Source organism: Peromyscus leucopus, chromosome 7, assembly GCF_004664715.2.
Source record: "Peromyscus leucopus breed LL Stock chromosome 7, UCI_PerLeu_2.1, whole genome shotgun sequence".
Classification (NCBI taxonomy): domain Eukaryota; kingdom Metazoa; phylum Chordata; class Mammalia; order Rodentia; family Cricetidae; genus Peromyscus; species Peromyscus leucopus.
In genome coordinates, this window is record NC_051069.1 from 85,328,585 (window position 1) to 85,346,842 (window position 18,258).

Sequence of the window (18,258 nt, forward strand, 5' to 3'; positions counted from 1 at the left end):
CCAGGCTTTGTGTAACTGAAACAGCCTCTGGGTTGCGTCACCCAGTGTCACCCTCCCACCAGTTCACACTATACATGAGCCACACCGGGGGGGGGGGGGGGCTGCTGATTCCTAACACAGATTTCTGGGCTCTGTTCCCACCACGAGTCAGATTCTGTAGGGAGGACCACAGACATTTGTGTTTGCTTGTTTAGGAGTGTGCATTTGAAACAAGAGCCCAGAGCAGCACCAACCCCAGCACTCAGATGTTTACATTCTGGAACAAACAGAAGTGGGCTGTGTGCTCTCTCTCCAATATGCTAACTGCACAGCGGTGTCTCTGCCGCTGCGGCTCCCCCTTGCTCTGCCTCTGCACAGCCTCCATCTGCCAGGGACACCCTTCTCTAGTGTCCTCCCCAGACAACTACTCTCCCTCAACTCAAGCATGACCTCAGATGCCCCCGTCCTACTCTCCCTCAGGCATGACCTCAGATGCTCCTGTCCTATACTCCCTCAGGCATGACCCCAGATGCCCCCGTCCTTCTCTCCCTCAAGCATGACCTCAGATGTCCCCTGATTGCCCAGACTGGACAGGGTTCTTGTCCTCTGTCCTTCCACACCAAGCCATACATACATGATCTTAATTCACGTAGCACACGTCAGGGTTACTATGTGCCAGGCACTGCACTGCAGGTTACAGAGTCCTTCACCAAACTCTATCCATCACTATCTCACTTGACAGAGAGGAAACTGAGGCACGGAGAAGGCCAACAGCTTCTCTAAGCTCGGAAAGCTGGTCAGTGGCCGGACAGGACTTTGGTCCTCAGTCAGGCTCCAGACTCCGTGCTCTATCCATCCCACCATGCCACAACCCTTGCCTGCCCAGCACTACACTGCATTCCAAGTCACTGCTCCTGATGTACCCCCACTGGTCAGAGAGGGGCCTGTGGCTGCAGAGGGACTGAACTCCCAGCCCAGCGACAACTCAGAAACATTAGCTAAAGAACAAAGCTGTACATATTCCCAACACTGGATCAATAGGGAAAGATAAAATTAATAAAATTTTACAGTTTAGAGTTTAAAGATACAAAATGTCCAGCCTGACACTCTACTCCTCAGAGTGACCTTCCAGAGTGTGCTGACTCCTGGGAGGAGAATACACCACCCATGCCACCTTGACACAACACTGACTCCTCAGAAGCTTTATGCCTAATGCAAACGTGTCTCGGTGTCCATCCGGGTCATACAGAACAGGCCAATGCTGTTTGCAGAAAGGACACTTCAGATACTGAAGACAACACTAGCTTTCACTACTGCAGATGAACTCTGCTGTGGTCAACTGAGGTTCTGACCAAGAGGATGCTCCCTGATGAGTGCCATATGCACCATAAAGATTAACTGTCAGCCAATGTGCTCTGATTAAAAGCAAATAAGTGGATGGCAAATCTCAAGTTTTCTTTCACCAACTAGCTGAAGTCACGTAAGTTCTGGCCACCTTCTGAGATGCCAGAATACCATGAGATCGCACTCTGGTGGGACTCTGGTTTGCCCACAGACTTACAGTTAGTGCTCTTCTGTGGCCAAGGGTTTTCCCAAAAGCTCTCAGCTCTCAACCAGTCTTGCAAAACCATAATAATTAGCTCCATTTTACAGAAGAAACAGCAGCTGCCACGAGCCAGGGGCTTTCCTACATCTCGTACCAGCTCTGCAAAGGAGCAGTAGGTAGGTATAACTAAGAGGCTTGCGCCAGCCAAGGGGTTTCCACACACGTCCATTCTCGTGCCAACCTTGCAAAATTATGATGATTAATTAACTCTCTTACGAAGGAAGGCCCAGAGTACAGCTGCTCAATGAGGAAGCTAGCATTCAACTCAAGGCCACAATTTCAGAGCCTGAGTGTGCCTGTCACATCGCCATTCAGGGAAGCTGATGAGAACACAGAGAAGTGAGCACAAAATACACACTGAAGAAATGCGGCAAACAGGAAAAACGAGTGATTAGAAATGGGCAGAAAAAGCGGAAAGGAATGACTCAGATGTCTTCAGATCCTAACCGTCTTTCCATGTCGAAACAAAGGATCCTTGAACTTGAGAAGTTATTTTCCCACTGTACACATTTCAACATTAAGGAACTGAAAATATAAAAACAAACAAGTAACTTTATTCACAGGCAAGCCATTAGTATTATTGAAAATGGACGTGTTGAAAAGCTACGCATAGTACCTTGTGCTGTCTGGGCCCTTCTCTACCCCTCCACACGCTGAGCACACCAAGCTCTTAACAGATGTGTGTGGCTTGACTATTCACGCTCTCTGTCCACCCAGAGACATGCTTATTTAAACAATCCTTGTTAAACAATCCCATGTCTACATCCTAACCTGCGTCAAAATGTTTCCATATCCAAAATATTAACAAGAAAATTAATCTACCAACAAGATGTAATAAGATACACAATAGTTTCAGAAAATGAAACCATACTTTTTAATTAAAGAACACAAAAAGTTATAGTTGATAACCTCAACTATATTGTTTCAAATAATAATACTGCCAAGATGGTATTCAAAAAATTTGTCAAAGAGAGCAATAAAGAAAAAACACATGTATATTTTAGGGTAAGAACGAAAGCCTGAGTCAGTCTTTGTTTTATGAATCAATAAAGCTTCTTATACTATAGTAATAAGCAAGCAATAAAGCAATCAAATAAATAAAGCAACTAAGTGTCATTTCTACAGAAAAAAGCAGGTTCCAAAGTTGCAGTTTACCTAGAAGGAGAAGAACAGCAAGGATGTCCATTTCTTAAGCTTTCTGAACTGCAAGGTATTCCGGAATAAAGAGCCCAAGTCCAGCCAGGCCAATTTATTCTGCAAAATTTCCCTTAAAAAAGTGTGGCTGAAAAGTGGCCCTCCTAACAGACGAACATTCAGAAGCGTTGTACAAGCAAGACACACAGGGCCATTCAGTGCCACACAGGCCAGCTCATACAAGATGCCTGGGGAACGCAAGCGAGCCACATTTACCTCTCACAACCCGCCCAGGCTGATTGCAGGTCCCACCTCCTTGACCGAACGGTGGAAAATTTCCAATGAAAAACTACAAACAATGAAACCACTGAAAGCCAAACCCCCTTTTTGGAAAGGATTTCTATTTTTTGCAGGTCACTGGCCATCTGGGGTATTTTTGCACGTCTATGGTCACCTTCTCTTGAGCACTTCCAATACTGGAAGAATGAAGTAAGTATTCTGAAGCCTCTCCACTGTTAGAATGGCCTGTTGCGTGCACAGAGGTGAGCCCGTACCACTCTGGTGGTAAATCGGGCAAGCCTGCTCACGACTTCCTTTCTTCGAACCACCCACTCGTGACGCCGAGTCCCCCACATCCCTCTGCACTCACCACCTCCCACTCACTGGGCCACCTGCTCCGCTTTCTGCCACTCAGAGTGAAACAGAAATGCCACCTCCCCACAGAGCTCCTGGGGGTGACAAACACTTGCCTCCCACTCATCGGGGTGAGGGGGTAAACAGAGAAGCCAGCAAACACACCAGCTCTCAGCGCTGTGCCAGCACCGCCTCGGTTTCCAGTACACAGACTCGGAAGGAAAGGGAGACGCTTTCAGAGTAGACAGAGTCATTCATCAATAGACACTCAAGAGACACCCACTCTGTGCTGGGCAGGTGGGGCCCTGAGATACACGGGGAAACGGCACAGCGAGGCTTCATGACTAGTGAAAGGGAGCTGGCTCAGGAAATCCCGATGTACATCACGGAAGCCTCAAACCCTTGGCGCAATGGAGGGTTATCTAGAGGGGAGGAGGCAAGGGCTGACGGGATGGAAGGAAGATGGGGAACAGCTGGCCCACGCTGGGTTGCAGCAGTAAGCACAGGGAAGGCCAAGCAGGGGGGACACGGGAAGTGGGCCAGCACTGAAGGGCTACAATCAATGAGAAACTGAGGCAGGATTGGAGTCCAAGGATAGACCCTCTCATGGAAAGTGTGGGGAGCACAGATTTGGGGTACAGTGTGAGCATAAGGATCCAGTGGAAGATGATGGATGAGGAGGCCCACAGACAAGCTTCACCAGAGTCCTTACTTTGCTACCTGGGACCTCCCATGAGCGGCCTCTGTCACCTGGGGGCCAGATTTCATAGCAGCAACCTAATTCCCCCCACCCTGTCCTGAGCTACCCCAGCCCCCAGTCATCAGTGACTGAACATAAAATGGCCACTTGGTCTTTAAGGAATCAAGGGTCAAATACCTCTGCTCAGCATGAGAAATCAGGATGGCCCCTCTGTACCTTGGGGATGGATGTCAATGAGAATAAGCAAGCAGTTTAGGAATGTATGTACAAGTTCAAAGACTGTCTCATGAGTCTGGGTGTGAGTGTGGAGGCACAGGCCTAGGAGGCTGAGGAAGGCGGAGCATTAGTTTGAGACTAGTTTGGGCTACAGAGTGAGACCTGGACTCAAAGAAAGAAGAGATGTCGGTTAGGACTCCTGCTTGCAACCGTTCTCCATGAGCACCGGCTATGAACATGCCCCGAGTTTCCTCGCTCCCCACAAGCCCGGGCCCTGCGTTTCCCAGCGAAGCTGTCTGCCCTCCTGGGGTCCTCAATGCCCCACTGTACTCACAGAACTGCAGGCTGAGGCTCAGGAAGGCCAGCAGCCCAGCCAGGGCCAGCAGCACCAGGAAGCGATTGCGGTAAAGCATTATTATCCGTTCTACTTTCTCTTCATGGTTTCACCTCCAATCCGGAACCCGTCCTGTGGGGAAAACAAAGGCAAGGAACAAAATGTTGAAGAAGAAAGAGACGTCTGTCACCTGGAAGTAATCCAGTTAGCCCATCCCCCTGATAGGGAGGCAGGGATCCCAGCTGGAGGACACTTGCTCTACAAGTCTTGGCCCCCAGAGAAACCCAAGTGAGAACACTCTGCCAGGTGAAGAGAGTTCACTAGTTCTCGTCTTATCTGCCATCTCATTCCAGAGGGAAGTGCAAAGAACATTCATTGAGCACGCACAAGCCATAGACAACAAACCCAGCACACGGGCCAGCTCACCCCATTCTGACCTCAAGCCTTTAAATCTTCAACTTTCTGATGAACTGTCTGTCTGACAAGATGACCTTGACCTTGCATCATAATTTCGACATCAGCCATAGTGACCTGTGCAGATTAAAGGATGACTTTGTGTGGTCAGTTCTTCCCTTCCATTTTCACATGGGTCCTGAGACTTGAACCCGGGCCCCCAGGCTTGTCTTCACCTGATGAACCATCTCACCAGCATACTGGGTTTATTTCTGGTTCTCACTGGAAACCATATTTTTCTTAGAAAACATTCTTAAGATTAAAATAATAAGCCAAGTGGTGGTGGTGGTGGTGGTGGTGGTGGTGGTGGTGGTGGTGGCGGTGGAGGCGGCGGCGGCGGCGGCGGCGGCGGCGGCACACGCCTTTAATCCCAGCACTTGGGAGGCAGAGGCAGGCTGATCTCTGTGAGTTCGAGGCCAGCCTAGTCTATATACAGAGTGAGTTCCAGAACAGCCAGGGCAACACAGAGAAACCATCTTGAAAAACAACAAACAAACAAACAGATTATAACAATAACATTATAACAGCTATTACAAACCTGAGTCTTTACCCATTTCAAATTCGATTGAATTTGAATATCCAGAGCCTGGATAGACAAAATCAGACAGTTCACCTGCTAGTGTGAAGATGGTGTGACTGAATGTACCAGGGGCCACCAAACTGCTCACTAGAGTGAGGTGGGTGCATGGCATGTGGACAGGGTCAATAAGCTACTTATGAGAAAGTTTATCTGCTGGGAGTGAGGCAAGAGCCAAAGTCCTGCACCCCTTGCTCCCCATCTTCTCCCCTCCTTTAGGAAGGGACATGTCAGGATTTGGGTGGAGGGGATTTTTCTAAAAGACAAATGAAAACACACTGCCACCTCCCAGTGGAGTGGACCACCAGCACCTCTCCTCTGTGGGAACCACCTTGGCGGCCCCTTGCTCAGCAGCAACCAACCTTCATTCCATTCTTCCAGGTGCCAGGGACTCCTAACTGCTCACAACCATCCATTTCCAGAGGTTTCTATTCACCAAGCACAGTGCAAGCTGGTGCCACATGTGCCCCAACTGTCACCTTGCTCACAGGCTGCTAGGTTGGTGCGTGCATTTCTGATGCACAGACAGGAAGCTGAAGGTTGCCAGTGAGAAGTTACTCAGTGGTGCCAGGGTGTGGAGGGAGGTCTCTGCGGCTCTGGAGTTGTTACTTGTAGGTTGCAGCATCTCCTTCAACATCTACACAGATGTTGACAGATTCTAGTCAAACACGGGCCAAGCTCACTTGTGGTAGGTCAGAACAGCCGCCTTCCTTGCGTGGCCATGGGTCTCAGAGCCCCTTAGTGCCTAATATTTCCTGATTTGGTTTATTCTCTCAATGATCTAATACAATGATTCTGAGGGGTTTTGTTTCGTTTTTTTTTTTTTTTTTTTTTTTTTTTTTTTTGAAAAAGAGTATCACCGTGTAGCCCAGGCTGAACTCAAACTTACAATCCACTTGTTTCATTCTCCTGGATAATAGGAGAACTCCACTAAAGCCTTGGTGATTCTTTCAATTTGGGAATGGGAGGCAAATAAAAACTGTGGAATGTGAAGAAAGGTTTAGAGAAGATTTTGGTATCTTTGTACTATCAAGTGAACTGGGGCTGTTCTTCATGGTTTCCTCTGCCATCTTCTTTTGTGGATGATACTATCTTTGAACATTCTCTTCCTCTACATGACCATCTTCTAGAGCTTCTGTGGAGGCAGCGCTGGGGGGTATTCCCAAGCTCTACTGTCAGAAGGGTCCTACGGGCCTGGCTGCCCAATGATGCTGTCTTATGTGACGTCAGCAGCAGCTTGGTGCAGAGAAAGGGCTCCGTGCTGTGGGGTCAGACACATAACAAGCTTGCTGACTGGTGCCAATTACTTAACCTCCCCAAGGTAGTTTCTCATCTGGAGATGGGGACTCATTGCCTCAGGGAATTGTGTGGACCAAATTCAAGGCTAAATACAATCCTGGCATGCAAGGGACATTCCAGGGACTATGGTTCTTATCCTCAAAGCTCCCTCTGTAGCTCTCCTTCAAATCTGGTCTTGGGTCTCTTACTCTGGGCCCGTGCTGGCCCAGGGAAATTGTCCTTGATTCTTGGGTCCAGACGGCACCTCCTGCTCTAATACCTCCTAGCCTAGACCTAGCCTGATTGCCCTGTGCTTGCACATAGGAGGCAATGAATGGAGTTCTTTGGCTGCTAGGGTCCATCTAGCCCCTTCATTAACTTTCTGCCTCCAGCCTCTTGGTGGATTTCCCAGAAGAGGCTGCTAGATCTGCGGCACAGGTCCTGCCATTTTCCTTGACACGGACTTTTCCTGAGGAATTCACCGCAGTGTCTCTCAGAGCTGTCTGCAGGTGGGCGTCAAGTAGTAACAACTGTTACTTGCTGAGCTAACTCCAGGTTTGCAGCATGATGCCATTCTCACAGTAATGGCTCCCAATTCCCGCCTTTTCTGTATCCATGGACTATGTATAAGCCCTGAACTGACTCCCAATTTAGCCCAGAGACTTGCTTTGGCTAATGGGAAAACAGCAGATGGGTTGCACGCAGGGGCTCCACATGCACCGGGGCTGAACTATGAGAGGACTTTCAGGCTTGTCTGCCAGAGGATGAGAAACCACGTGGAACCAAGGAAAACAGCCCCCACTGAGGCTTTCTCCAAACAACCAGCCTTCCAATCATTATACATGAATGAAGGTACCCTAGACCACTCAGTTCAGCCAAGCCTGGAGACTTCTATCAGCGGAATCAGTCCAGACCAGAGGAAACGCAGGGCCAATCCACAAACTCACACACAAATGTAATGACTGCTGTTTTAAGCTGGTGAGTTTTGAAAACTTGATACACAGCAAAAGTTAACTGGCAGGAAAGAGAATAAAGGTCTTGCATCTTTACCAGAAAACACAAGCCAGGATTGGCATCCCACAATGCCATTCTCCGTCTTGTCTACATTCCAAAACTTGCTGAGTACTTATGGAGAAGGGGACTGTATTTAGGCTCAGATGTAAAACACAGAGGGCATGTGGGGTTGACCAGATGGCTGAGTTCATGCAGCTTCTAATTTCTGGGCTGCTGTCATTTCTGCTGACCCTGACTTTTCAGTGGGACTATTCCCCATTCCTTTTCCATTCCCTCTGGGTTTCTGTGCCCTATCTGACTCTCCAGTGAGGTTAAATTTCCACCTACACTGAGTCACATCCTCCAGCTCTGCACACAGCCCAGCCTGGGGGTGACTAAACTGTGACGTAAGACACATGGCATCTTCTGGGGTCCACTTCATTTTCTGGAGTCCACTTCAGCAAAGGACATGGGGATGGAGACCATGCTTTGTTCTTAGTTTTTTGTTTTGTTTTGTTTTGTTTTGTTTTGTTTTTGAGACAGGGTTTCTCTGTGTAGCTTTGCGCCTTTCCTGGGACTCACTTGGTAGCCCAGGCTGGCCTCGAACTCACAGAGATCCTCCTGGCTCTGCCTCCGGAGTGCTGGGATTAAAGGCGTGCGCCACCACTGCCCGGCTGTTCTTAGTTTTAAAATGGCTCAATAGTGTTGACAGAATCCAAAATGTGCAAGAATTTGAAAACAATGGTTTACAGCTGAAGTTAAGATGCCCATGGGTCAGTGAGTGCTTGCTGATGGGAAATGGCGAGGGCACAGTTCTGCCACTGTAGGTATTCCCTGCCCCCCCCCCCCGGGACACTCCTTCCATGGAAGGAGACCTAGCTGAGTGGCAAGGATGAGGCTCCAGAGGCCCATAGATCTATGCACCATTCCCAGCTCTGCGTGTATTTTCCACACACTCTCAAGACAAGAGATTGACTCTGTTTTTCTGAGTCGTAGATCATGACTTCAGTAAGCCTGGGGGTAAGAACATGAGCAAGGAGACATTGTGAATAGTAAACACTCTGCAGGGGCAGAGCAGCTGGCGCACAGCAGAGATGCGTCACATCTGACTCTCCGGCTCTGGTGGAGTTACACAGACGCCATGCCTATCTAAACCCAAAGATTCACTCTTTCTCCAGAACTGCTGTTCCTGCTTCATGCTGTGCTTTCTTCTCAAAATCCTGGCCACTGGACACTTCCCGAGCCGCTGGCCCACATCCCTAGCCTCAGGGCAGGCAGCCAAATCTGTAGCCACGTTCATGGCTCCTGTTCCATGGTGAGACTTCAGCTCAATTGCTGTGGCCAGCCTTGCCCAAGGGTTTCCAACCTGGAACATATGCCTCAACTTGTAAGTTCCCTCAGCAAAAAGTCAAAGATCACCAAGTATGGCCTCTGTTCCCGCTCCGTAGTCCAGGATGCAGCCTTGATTATCCAGAGCTCTCTTCCTCTTTTGCTATGCCATCCAAGAGGCTAAGAGAGGCACTTGGTAAGTCATGCTGTCCTTGGGTTTCCTTCCTGCCTTCTTCATGCGTGTGCCTTCACAGGGGCTCTGTGCCTACCGCTGTCCTCAGACATCCCACCACCCTCACACAGGTCACAACAGTCAGGGCTCTAAGACTAGAGGGAAGTCCCACAGCTGCTACTCACAGCACAGAAAATCAAATCCACGGGACGGCTCACTGCTGTGCTGGCTGGGTGAAGGGATTCTAAGGGACTGTAGCCCCCCCACTTCCTATTCCCCAACATCTCTCAGGTCCCACCACCTTCCATGGAAAGATGGTCTTGGTCCAACATGCATCATAACCAAACCCAACTCCCTAAAATATTCCTGTGGACACAGCTGTTCCATGTTCTGGCTGAATGTAAGATAAAGTTACCTGTTATGAGGTGTCCACTGGACATACCTCTAGTCCCTGGTTAAAACTACCTCAAACCCAGAATTATTACATTGAATTTCTGATCACAGGAAAGTCCCGCTAATTCCCTTCGACTCAACCATAAATCTGAGCAGCAGAAGAAAACGCAGCGCTGAACCAGCACAAGATAATAAGCAGATCCCCTTACACTACAGTAACTACCACTCCTGAATTAAAGGGAAAGAAACATGTCAAAGGCATCTTTCCAAGCTACTATTCCATCATTAGAGGCTTCCAGAACCCAGCCCTGTACTATTTTTTACCTTGTAAAAACCAAGAATGCCATATGAGGCAAGAGGCTCTGGTTTCCCCTTTAAGGCATACAGAATTTAGGATTTTAAATGTGACCATGGCTACTCCAGAGAAAATATGCACTCAATTATCCCATCTGTGCAGCTAAAGTACTTTCACCAGGAATAGAAAGATAGAATTAAATAAAGAAAATACTTGGGATAGATTCTATACTCTGATTTGTTTCGGTCATAATCATTTTGGCCTAAGTGAAAAACATAATCATTGGCCTAAGATAAAAAGAAATCATGTAATTGTAAAGTAAACACGAACCAAGCACAGGTTAAGGCTGCATCTAAAGAGCCCTCCTCCTGAGGTCACCTCAAAGAGGAGCTTAATTGCAAAATCAAAGCTGCCTGGCTAAGAATAAACCAGCCTCGGAGACTGATGAAGATGGATGAATTCTGGAGCCGCCAGGAAAGCCCAGGAGAACAGACTGGAATGCAGTACTAGGTGGGGTGCTCAGAGCCCACAGCGGTTAGTCTGGGTCCAAAGCTCTCCAGCTCTAATTTGTAAGCTTGCTTCTAAGTGGAAGCCAACTGGTTCATTCATTCATTCATTCATTCACTTGCTCACGCATGCACATACAATTCATTCCAAGACAGAGTATTTCCTGACATCAACAGGTGCCATGCTAAAGGACAAAAACTCAGGCATAGGACAGAGAATACTTCTGGGGGGTAAAAGGAGGCATCTTGAAACTTAACTGAAATGCACTGCAGATTTACAGAAGAAAGGCTATGAGACCAGGAATTGCTGTAAAAATACTCAGGTTGCGGGGCTGAAGAGATGGCTCAGCACTGCCGTCCCAAAGGACCTGAGTTCAATTCCCAGCACCCACATGGTAGCTCACAAGCATGAGTAACTCCAGTCCCAGGGGATCTAATGCCCTCTTCTGGCCTCCACAGGAGCTGCCTGCATGTAGAGCACATATCAAAACACCCAGACACATGAAATACAAATAAATAAATCTCAAAAATAAACAAACAAAACAAAAAATCCTCCGAGGCTTGAGGGAGGGTAAGGAGGCTGGCAGATGCTGCTCAAGCTGGTGGTGGACTGGGGAAGGTTCGAGAGGCTACTTTAATCTGGCTGTGTGGTGTTTTTACTTGTGAGTTCAGCACAATAAAGCGAATTTATTTAATAATAATCTTCAAAGTAAGCCCACAGTCTAATTAGTCAAGTCACGAGTAGGCAAACATTAGAACATGCAGGAAAACAGAGCCTCCAGGGAGGGAGAGGGCAGCACAGAGGTTGATTATGCCCAGAGTAAGAGACACTGGGTCGGCTCCCTGGAAGAGGCATTTATTTATTTATTTATTTATTTATTTATTATCTGTCTGCATGTATCCCTGCAGGCCAGAAGAGGGCACCAGATCTCATTACAGATGGTTGTGAGCCACCATGTGGTTGCTGGGAATTGAACTCAGGACCTCTGGAGGAGCAGCCAGTGCTCTTAACCTCTGAGCCATCTCTCCCGCCTCTGGAAGAGGCAATTTTGAAACAGTTCTAAAGAGTGGATTGGAGTCGGTACATTTGCAGTTGTAATTTACAAAACATGCCACCAAGCAGTGCCAGCTTGCGTGGCCAGGCTCACTTCGTGGATTGGCCCTTGTTTCCCAGGTTAAGTTCCATCTCCTGCCAATGTGTGTTCTCCTCCAGGAGCAAGCTCAGAACGCCTCCTGTCCCCTGTGCGGCAGAACCCTCTCCCATGCCACCCGGGAGCACCGAGGTGTGACTGCCCTGAATGCCTGTGCTCCGCCTATACCTGGCTTTCCCAGACACTTCTCTCACCCGGGGTACCTGGAAAGGTGACATAAGCCATGACAGCACCAGGCTCAGATGTGGCATCTGTTACTGCACAGTCAGGGGGGGGGGGCACGGACACACGGACGGACGAGGACGAAGGACACTGCAGATCAATCCCCAAGCATGTCCTGGCCACACGAGGCCCAGGGCTCTTTTTGTTTTGTTTTGTTTTTCAAGACAGGGTTTCTCTGTGTAGTTTTGGTGTCTGTCCTGGATCTCGCTCTGTAGCCCAGGCTGGCCTCGAACTCACAGAGATCCGCCTGCCTCTGCCTCCCAAGTGCTGGGATTAAAGGCGTGCACCACCACCACCTGGTGGCCCAGAGTTCTTCACCCCATTTTTTTAGACTTGCACTGATCTGGCAATACCCCTGGATTCCACCTCATTTTCAGTCTCTTCCACACGGTCAGGACTCAGGGTCAGGTGCCTAAGTCTAGCGCACTGTTTCAACCCTTTGTGAGCCATGGTTTTCCCCAGGAGGAAATGGAGCCGGGGTTGTGAAGGGAGTCACAGACAGCACAGCGGGGAGCTGCTGATAAGCTCCAGCCCTGCAACTCTCAGAAGTTCACAGGACTCTCTCCCCATCCCTAGCAAGAGACTGCCCACTGGGAAGAGCAAAGAAAGTCAGAGTCTGAAGAGGTTTTAAATGCCAAGGTCAGGGCAGAGCAGAACTGGCATGAGGCCCCAGAGCGTTCAAAGAACTTGACCTATGAGGTTCCCACCCTGCTTCACGTTCAGAGTGGTACCAACACTCACTCTGCCCTTGTGTCCTGGCTGTGCACCCCACCAGACACACTATGTGACAAGTGCCTCTAACTGGACCCCTCACGATCAGACTTCTTGGGCTTAATGGGGCGCATGGCCAGAGAATATTTTCCAAACTCCTTTGCAACTAGTTGTAAGCAGGGACTCCAGTCTGGCCCGTGACCTTTGAGTGAGCAGAGTCTGGCAATTTCACTTCAAAAGGAGGTTGCCCGCCCAAGCCAGTCTTCTCCCACACCTTCCGGGGCTCCAAACTGCAGGATGATGATGAGCCATTTCCACATGTGGATGAGAAACAGCACCCTAGCAGATGAAGAGAACCCTAGGTGACCCCCAGGGGCAAAGCTACCCATTTCCTTGATTGCTTGTCAGGTCAAATTGTTTTAAAAGTCTCTTCCCAACTCCGCCACTTTCACAACCTCTTAAAGCCATCATTATCTTACTTCTGTTCAAGTAGGTAAACAAATATCCCACCACTGACATTAAAAAACACTGAGACCTTGCAAGGGGCTCCCCTCTGGGGACTATGATGACTACACACTCACTGTGTGTGAAGCAAAAAACTCATCACTGCTCAGGCTCTGTCACTTCTGGACACAAAAGGAGACATGATATAACCTCATGTTTTAACCCTAAATTATCCGTGTAGTCACGAAGGTGGGTTGGCTGCAGGCAGCAGAGTGCCCTCGCTAACCCAACAAGACACAGCGACACTGCCAGCAAAGAGTCACAGCACTGGGACAACAGTTTAAAAGCATTTACAGGAGGCAGAGGCAGGCGGATCTCTGTGAGTTCAAGGCCAGCCTGGGCTACAGAGTGAGTTCCAGGGAAGGCACAAAGCTACACAGAGAAACCCTGTCTCAAAAAACCAAAAAACATTTACCACTGGAGGCCAAGATCTTTCTGTACTTCACGTCCTTAGCAACCTTTCCTGTTTGTCTTCTCCCAAAGCTGGCTTCTCTTAGTGTCAGAAACTGATGCCATATTCCCAAGCACCACAGCCACATCTGGTAGTGGGCAGAGATGTGCATCTCTACTTTACCAGAGCAGTTCAGCCTCTCCTCACCCCTCCAACAGACTTCCCCTCCCCTCCCTAGGATCGAGTCACATGTCCAAGCCCAAACCAATGACCTAAGAATGGATTGTGACAACTGGGTGAGACCAGGGAGGATTCACTTTTTGGCAAAGGTATTGACCTGAACAAAAGGAGGGAACCAGGGGACTCTGTTACAACCCACACCTGGAGAAGGTTTGACAACACACACAATTATCCCAAGCAGGGATCCCTAAGCTCACTCGTCTATGACAGCACCTGTACTTTTCAGATCTAGCCATCAAAGCACATCCCGTCATAATTACAGGCTTTCAAAGCTTCAGCGCGGGCTTGCTCAGGTGAAATCCAGCAGCGACAAACAGCACAGCGTCTCCTGCAGCCTGCACGTCCTACCAACAAGACCTTTTATTCCAAAGTCTGTGTTTCTCAAATCTGCAGCATGAATTATTCATCTATGATTTCTTTCCAAGAAGGTTCTAAAGCTGGCGACTTACAGAGTTGGTATCTTTAAAAGCATGAACTATTTTAAGATTTTTTTTCCCTTTTTTAAAGATTTTATTGTGCCTGTGTGTGTCTGTGGGAGTGTATGTCACGCACGTGTGGGTGCCTGTGGAGGCCACGAGCATCAGATCCTCTGGAGCTGGAGTTACAGATGGTCGTGAGCTGTCTGAAATCACGGGCGCTAGAAACCATAACTGGGTCTCTGGGAGAAGAAGCAGTGCGCGGTCTTCACTGCTGAGCCATCGCTCCAAGCCCAAGAATGTTCTTCCCTCTAAATTTGTCAACTACAAGGTCCAGTGACTCTCTCTCTTAGAAACCAACCCACCACCCACCCACCCCCACCCCCAGCTAAATTATTGTGCCTGTGTGGTGGGTTATTTCTCAAGACTGAAACAAGAAATTCTAGGGGGTCATTTGGTTTTGGTTTTGGTTTTGGTTTTTTAAGACAGGGTTTCTCTGTGTAACAGCCCTGCCCATCCTGGAACTCACTCTGTAGACCATATTGGCCTTGAATTCACAGAGATCTGCCTGCCTCTGCCTCCCAAGTGCTGGGATTAAAGGTGTGCGCCACCACTGCCAGGTGGCTTTCACTTTTTATGTATGCTTCAGCTCTCTGTTTCTGACATTCTGGGAGACGTCTGCTTCCCCCAACTGAAGTGTGGGGAGCAGCCACCTCGAAAGCCAGCATGCCTGTTTTAGAGTGTCAACCACACCTTGAAATAAAGGACAACAAGCGCTTGGCACAGCTAACTCACCAAAGCTGCTTCAAAAATAAAGCTGCTTTTTTAAAGTTGCGTTTTTGCAAGCAAACCACGTCTGTTAAAAGTCGGACCGTCGAGGGAAGCTGGAGAGTGTAGAACGGGCAGGCTGGAAAACTGGAATTGCAAGTGGTACACAGAGAAGGTCCAGATGAGAAAAGTCACATGTTCTGAGCAATAAACACACAAACACAACCAAACCAAACCTTCCCAGATCTTAAGACTCTCAGATGTGCACAGTGCACAGACACACAGGGAAGCGGGCGGCCAAGCAAACGCCGTTTCTGGATACTTGCATTTTCCAGGCTTTTGCTCTGCGTGGACGCATGGGCCAGAGCGTGCAAGCTGACTACAGTAAGGTGTTTTTTCTCACGAGGCCTTTTTCAAGCTGAAAGCACACTCCAGACTTCTGGCAAACCCTGGCCTCACTGCCACCCCCTCTGTACCCTAATCAAGACAAGGACGAGCCACCAGGCACGCCACGGATCACTGCTAGTGCTCATGGGTGGTTACTCAATGGTCTTTGGCTATGCTTCAGAAGGCTGCGGCCTCACCCCGCAGGGCACTGGCAGCACAGAATGAGCCTTCCAGTCCAGCAATTTGTCCAAGGGTGGAGAGACATCCCTAGGTGCCCTCGGTAGGGACCTCAAAGTCAAGATACCCCAACACCAACTTCTCAAAGGAGATTTATTTGCCCCAAAGGGCAGAGAACAAGAGTCAAAGACAAGAGACAGAGGAAAAAGGGAGAGAGGAAAGGAATAAGGGAGAGGAGGAAGGGACAAAGGACCGCCTCTGGATAGAAGAGACAGATGTGACCCATGGGCAAACGGCAGTTTATAAAGGTAAAAGGGGAAGGCCCTGTTAGGATGAGTTGGTTAATTTTGATTTGGCATGTTAATTAAGGTGGGGGGAAGGGGGCTTTTGATTTCTGGACTTCAATACTTTGATAGCTGGACCTTGGTGTCATCCCAGGAGGAAGGGGCCAAATAAGGGCATGGAATGTGGGGGCTAGCCTTAGGAATGTAATCTAACAGTTTTTAGCAAGGCAGAGGGGATGGGGGAGGGCAAGGCCTGCCAGAGCCACGTCTGTCATGCTGGGGCTGGCCTCAGCCCTTCACCCTCTGTGTAGAATGCAAGGATTCCTTGATTCGGAACTCTAAAAAAATGGTTCTCAAAAACATTTCTTGCGTCCTTTACATTTTAAATTCTGCTAAAGCACTGTGACAGACTCACAAACAGCGAGTTTGGGAAGGAACACAAACTGTTACTCGGTCTCAGCCCCTAGCCCAGAAAGTAGGAACTGGCCCTGCTGGACATCCTGATGGCTCCATCAGTGTCTCGGTTACCTTTCTGATGCTGTGACAAAATGCCAGGACCAAAAGCAACTAAAGAAGAGTTTACTTTAGCTTACAATTCCAGAGGGACGCAGTCCACCATGGCAGGGAAGAGAACAGAAAGCTGGCTGATCACACTTTGGTTTCACACACAGGAAGCAGAAACAGACAGAGACACACAGACAGACAGACAGACAGACAGACAGACAGAACAAGAAGTGGAGTAAGGCTAGAAATCCTCAAAGGCCTCTCCAAATGATGTACGTCCTCTAGGAAGGCTCCATCTCCTAATGTTTCATAACCTCTCCAAATAGCGCCGCCAACTGAGAACCGGGTGTTCAAATACATGAGCCTATGGGGGCATTTCTTTTTTCTTTCTTTCTTTAAAAGTTTTTGTTTTTTCATTTTACATACCAACAACAGTTCTCCCCCTCCCCTCCTCCCACTCACCCCCCTCCATCCACTCCTCAGCGAGGGTAAGGCCTCCCATGGGGAGTCAACAAAATCTGGCACACCAAGTTGAGGCAGGACCAAGCCCCTCCTGCCTGTATTGAGGCTGAGCAAGGTATCCCTCCATAGGGAATGGACTCCAAAAAGCCAGTTCATGCACTCGGGATAAATACTGGTCCCGCTGTAAGTGGTCCCACATACTGCCCAAGCCACACAACCGTCACCCACATTCAGAGGGCCTAGTTTGGTCCCATGCATGTTCCCCAGCTGTCAGTCCAGAGTCAGTGAGAGGATGCCTGAATTGGCCTTCTCCTGTATTCAGATTGGTGACTACCCTAATTTTCATCATAGAACCTTCATCCAGTAACTGATGGAGGCAGATGTAGAGATCCACAGCCAAGCACTGGGCTGAGCTCCTGGAGTCCAGTCGAAGAGAAGGAGGAGGGATTATATGAGCAAAGGGGTCAAGATCATGATGGGGAAACCCACAGAGACAGCTGACCCGAACTAGCTGGCATTTCTTATTCAAACCACCACAATCAGCCTGGCTTGACGTTGCGGATAAGACACAAGGCTTAAGGTCAATGGTAAGAAACCTTAGGGGAAGAGGCTGTTGGCATAGGTAGTTTGGAGAATGTAAAGCCACGTGGTTAGGCCAATACCCTTTTTACTTATCTTTCATAAACTTGAACCAAAATAAGGAAGTTGGTAGTGTGTACTATCACTGGAAGTTGAGTTTCTAGATATGCAAATTATATGGGCAAAGAAGGCTTCCGCGGCAGGCAGAGCCCTGGTTTACAAACCATGCTCCCAAGCTCTGCTGAGCCAAGCCCGGGCACCGCTGTGTGTGGTGGACTGGCAGGAGGAGCGTTTGTGAGAGAGTGTGTCTAGTCATTTACCCTTCTGCACACACCTCATCACAGAAGCTGGCTCTGCTCACTATCGCAGTGAAAACTGACCACAGAGTGCCCTTTCACTGACCTTGGCGTGAGTGACTCAATGAAGGCAAAAATCTGTGCTGCTTCTCTCTGACCTCAGAACAGACTGACAGCCTCCTTTTGAGATAGATCATTTGACCACACTGGCTTAAAACGCAACACAAAGTCTTTTTCTCCCAAGAACCACCTCCTTTGGACCTCTAGCTATTTCCTATGATGCCCTGGGACTACTAGCCGGCCACTGTCCATGAACTACAAGGTCCCACCGTCTGACCCAGCCCCATACTGGGCCCTCCCATTCTCCACACCTTTTAGTTCACAGAAGAGTCTTGCTTCTTGGAGACTTGGAGACTGTGTCCATGTAAACCCAGGTAGGGCAGCTAGGCGGTTATCTAGGGTTACAAACCCACAGGGACATCCTCCCCACCTCCAAGGAAGAATGTGGGACAGGGAAGCCATGTCTCTCTGGAGCTGCCTGGGAAGGAGAGGTGAAACTCTCAAAACA

The 18,258-nt window shown here is 48.8% G+C and overlaps 1 protein-coding gene across 7 annotated transcripts in view; it reads right to left on the reverse strand.

The window, feature by feature from the left end:
- The window catches only part of Pxylp1 (2-phosphoxylose phosphatase 1), a 65,448-nt gene that overhangs the window by 25,239 nt on the left and 21,951 nt on the right, over positions 1-18,258 (reverse strand). For 4 of the 7 annotated variants that reach the window (XM_028866040.2, XM_037207855.1, XM_028866043.1 and 1 more), the window contains one exon: positions 4,603-4,734. In XM_028866040.2, the coding sequence (XP_028721873.1) occupies positions 4,603-4,681 (79 nt within the window). In that variant the 5' untranslated portion in view covers positions 4,682-4,734. Of the gene's footprint in view, positions 1-2,740; positions 3,508-4,602; positions 4,735-5,028; positions 5,134-18,258 lie in introns of those variants that run through there. The other 3 variants (XM_028866042.2, XM_028866041.2, XM_028866044.2) reach the window with 3 other exon arrangements.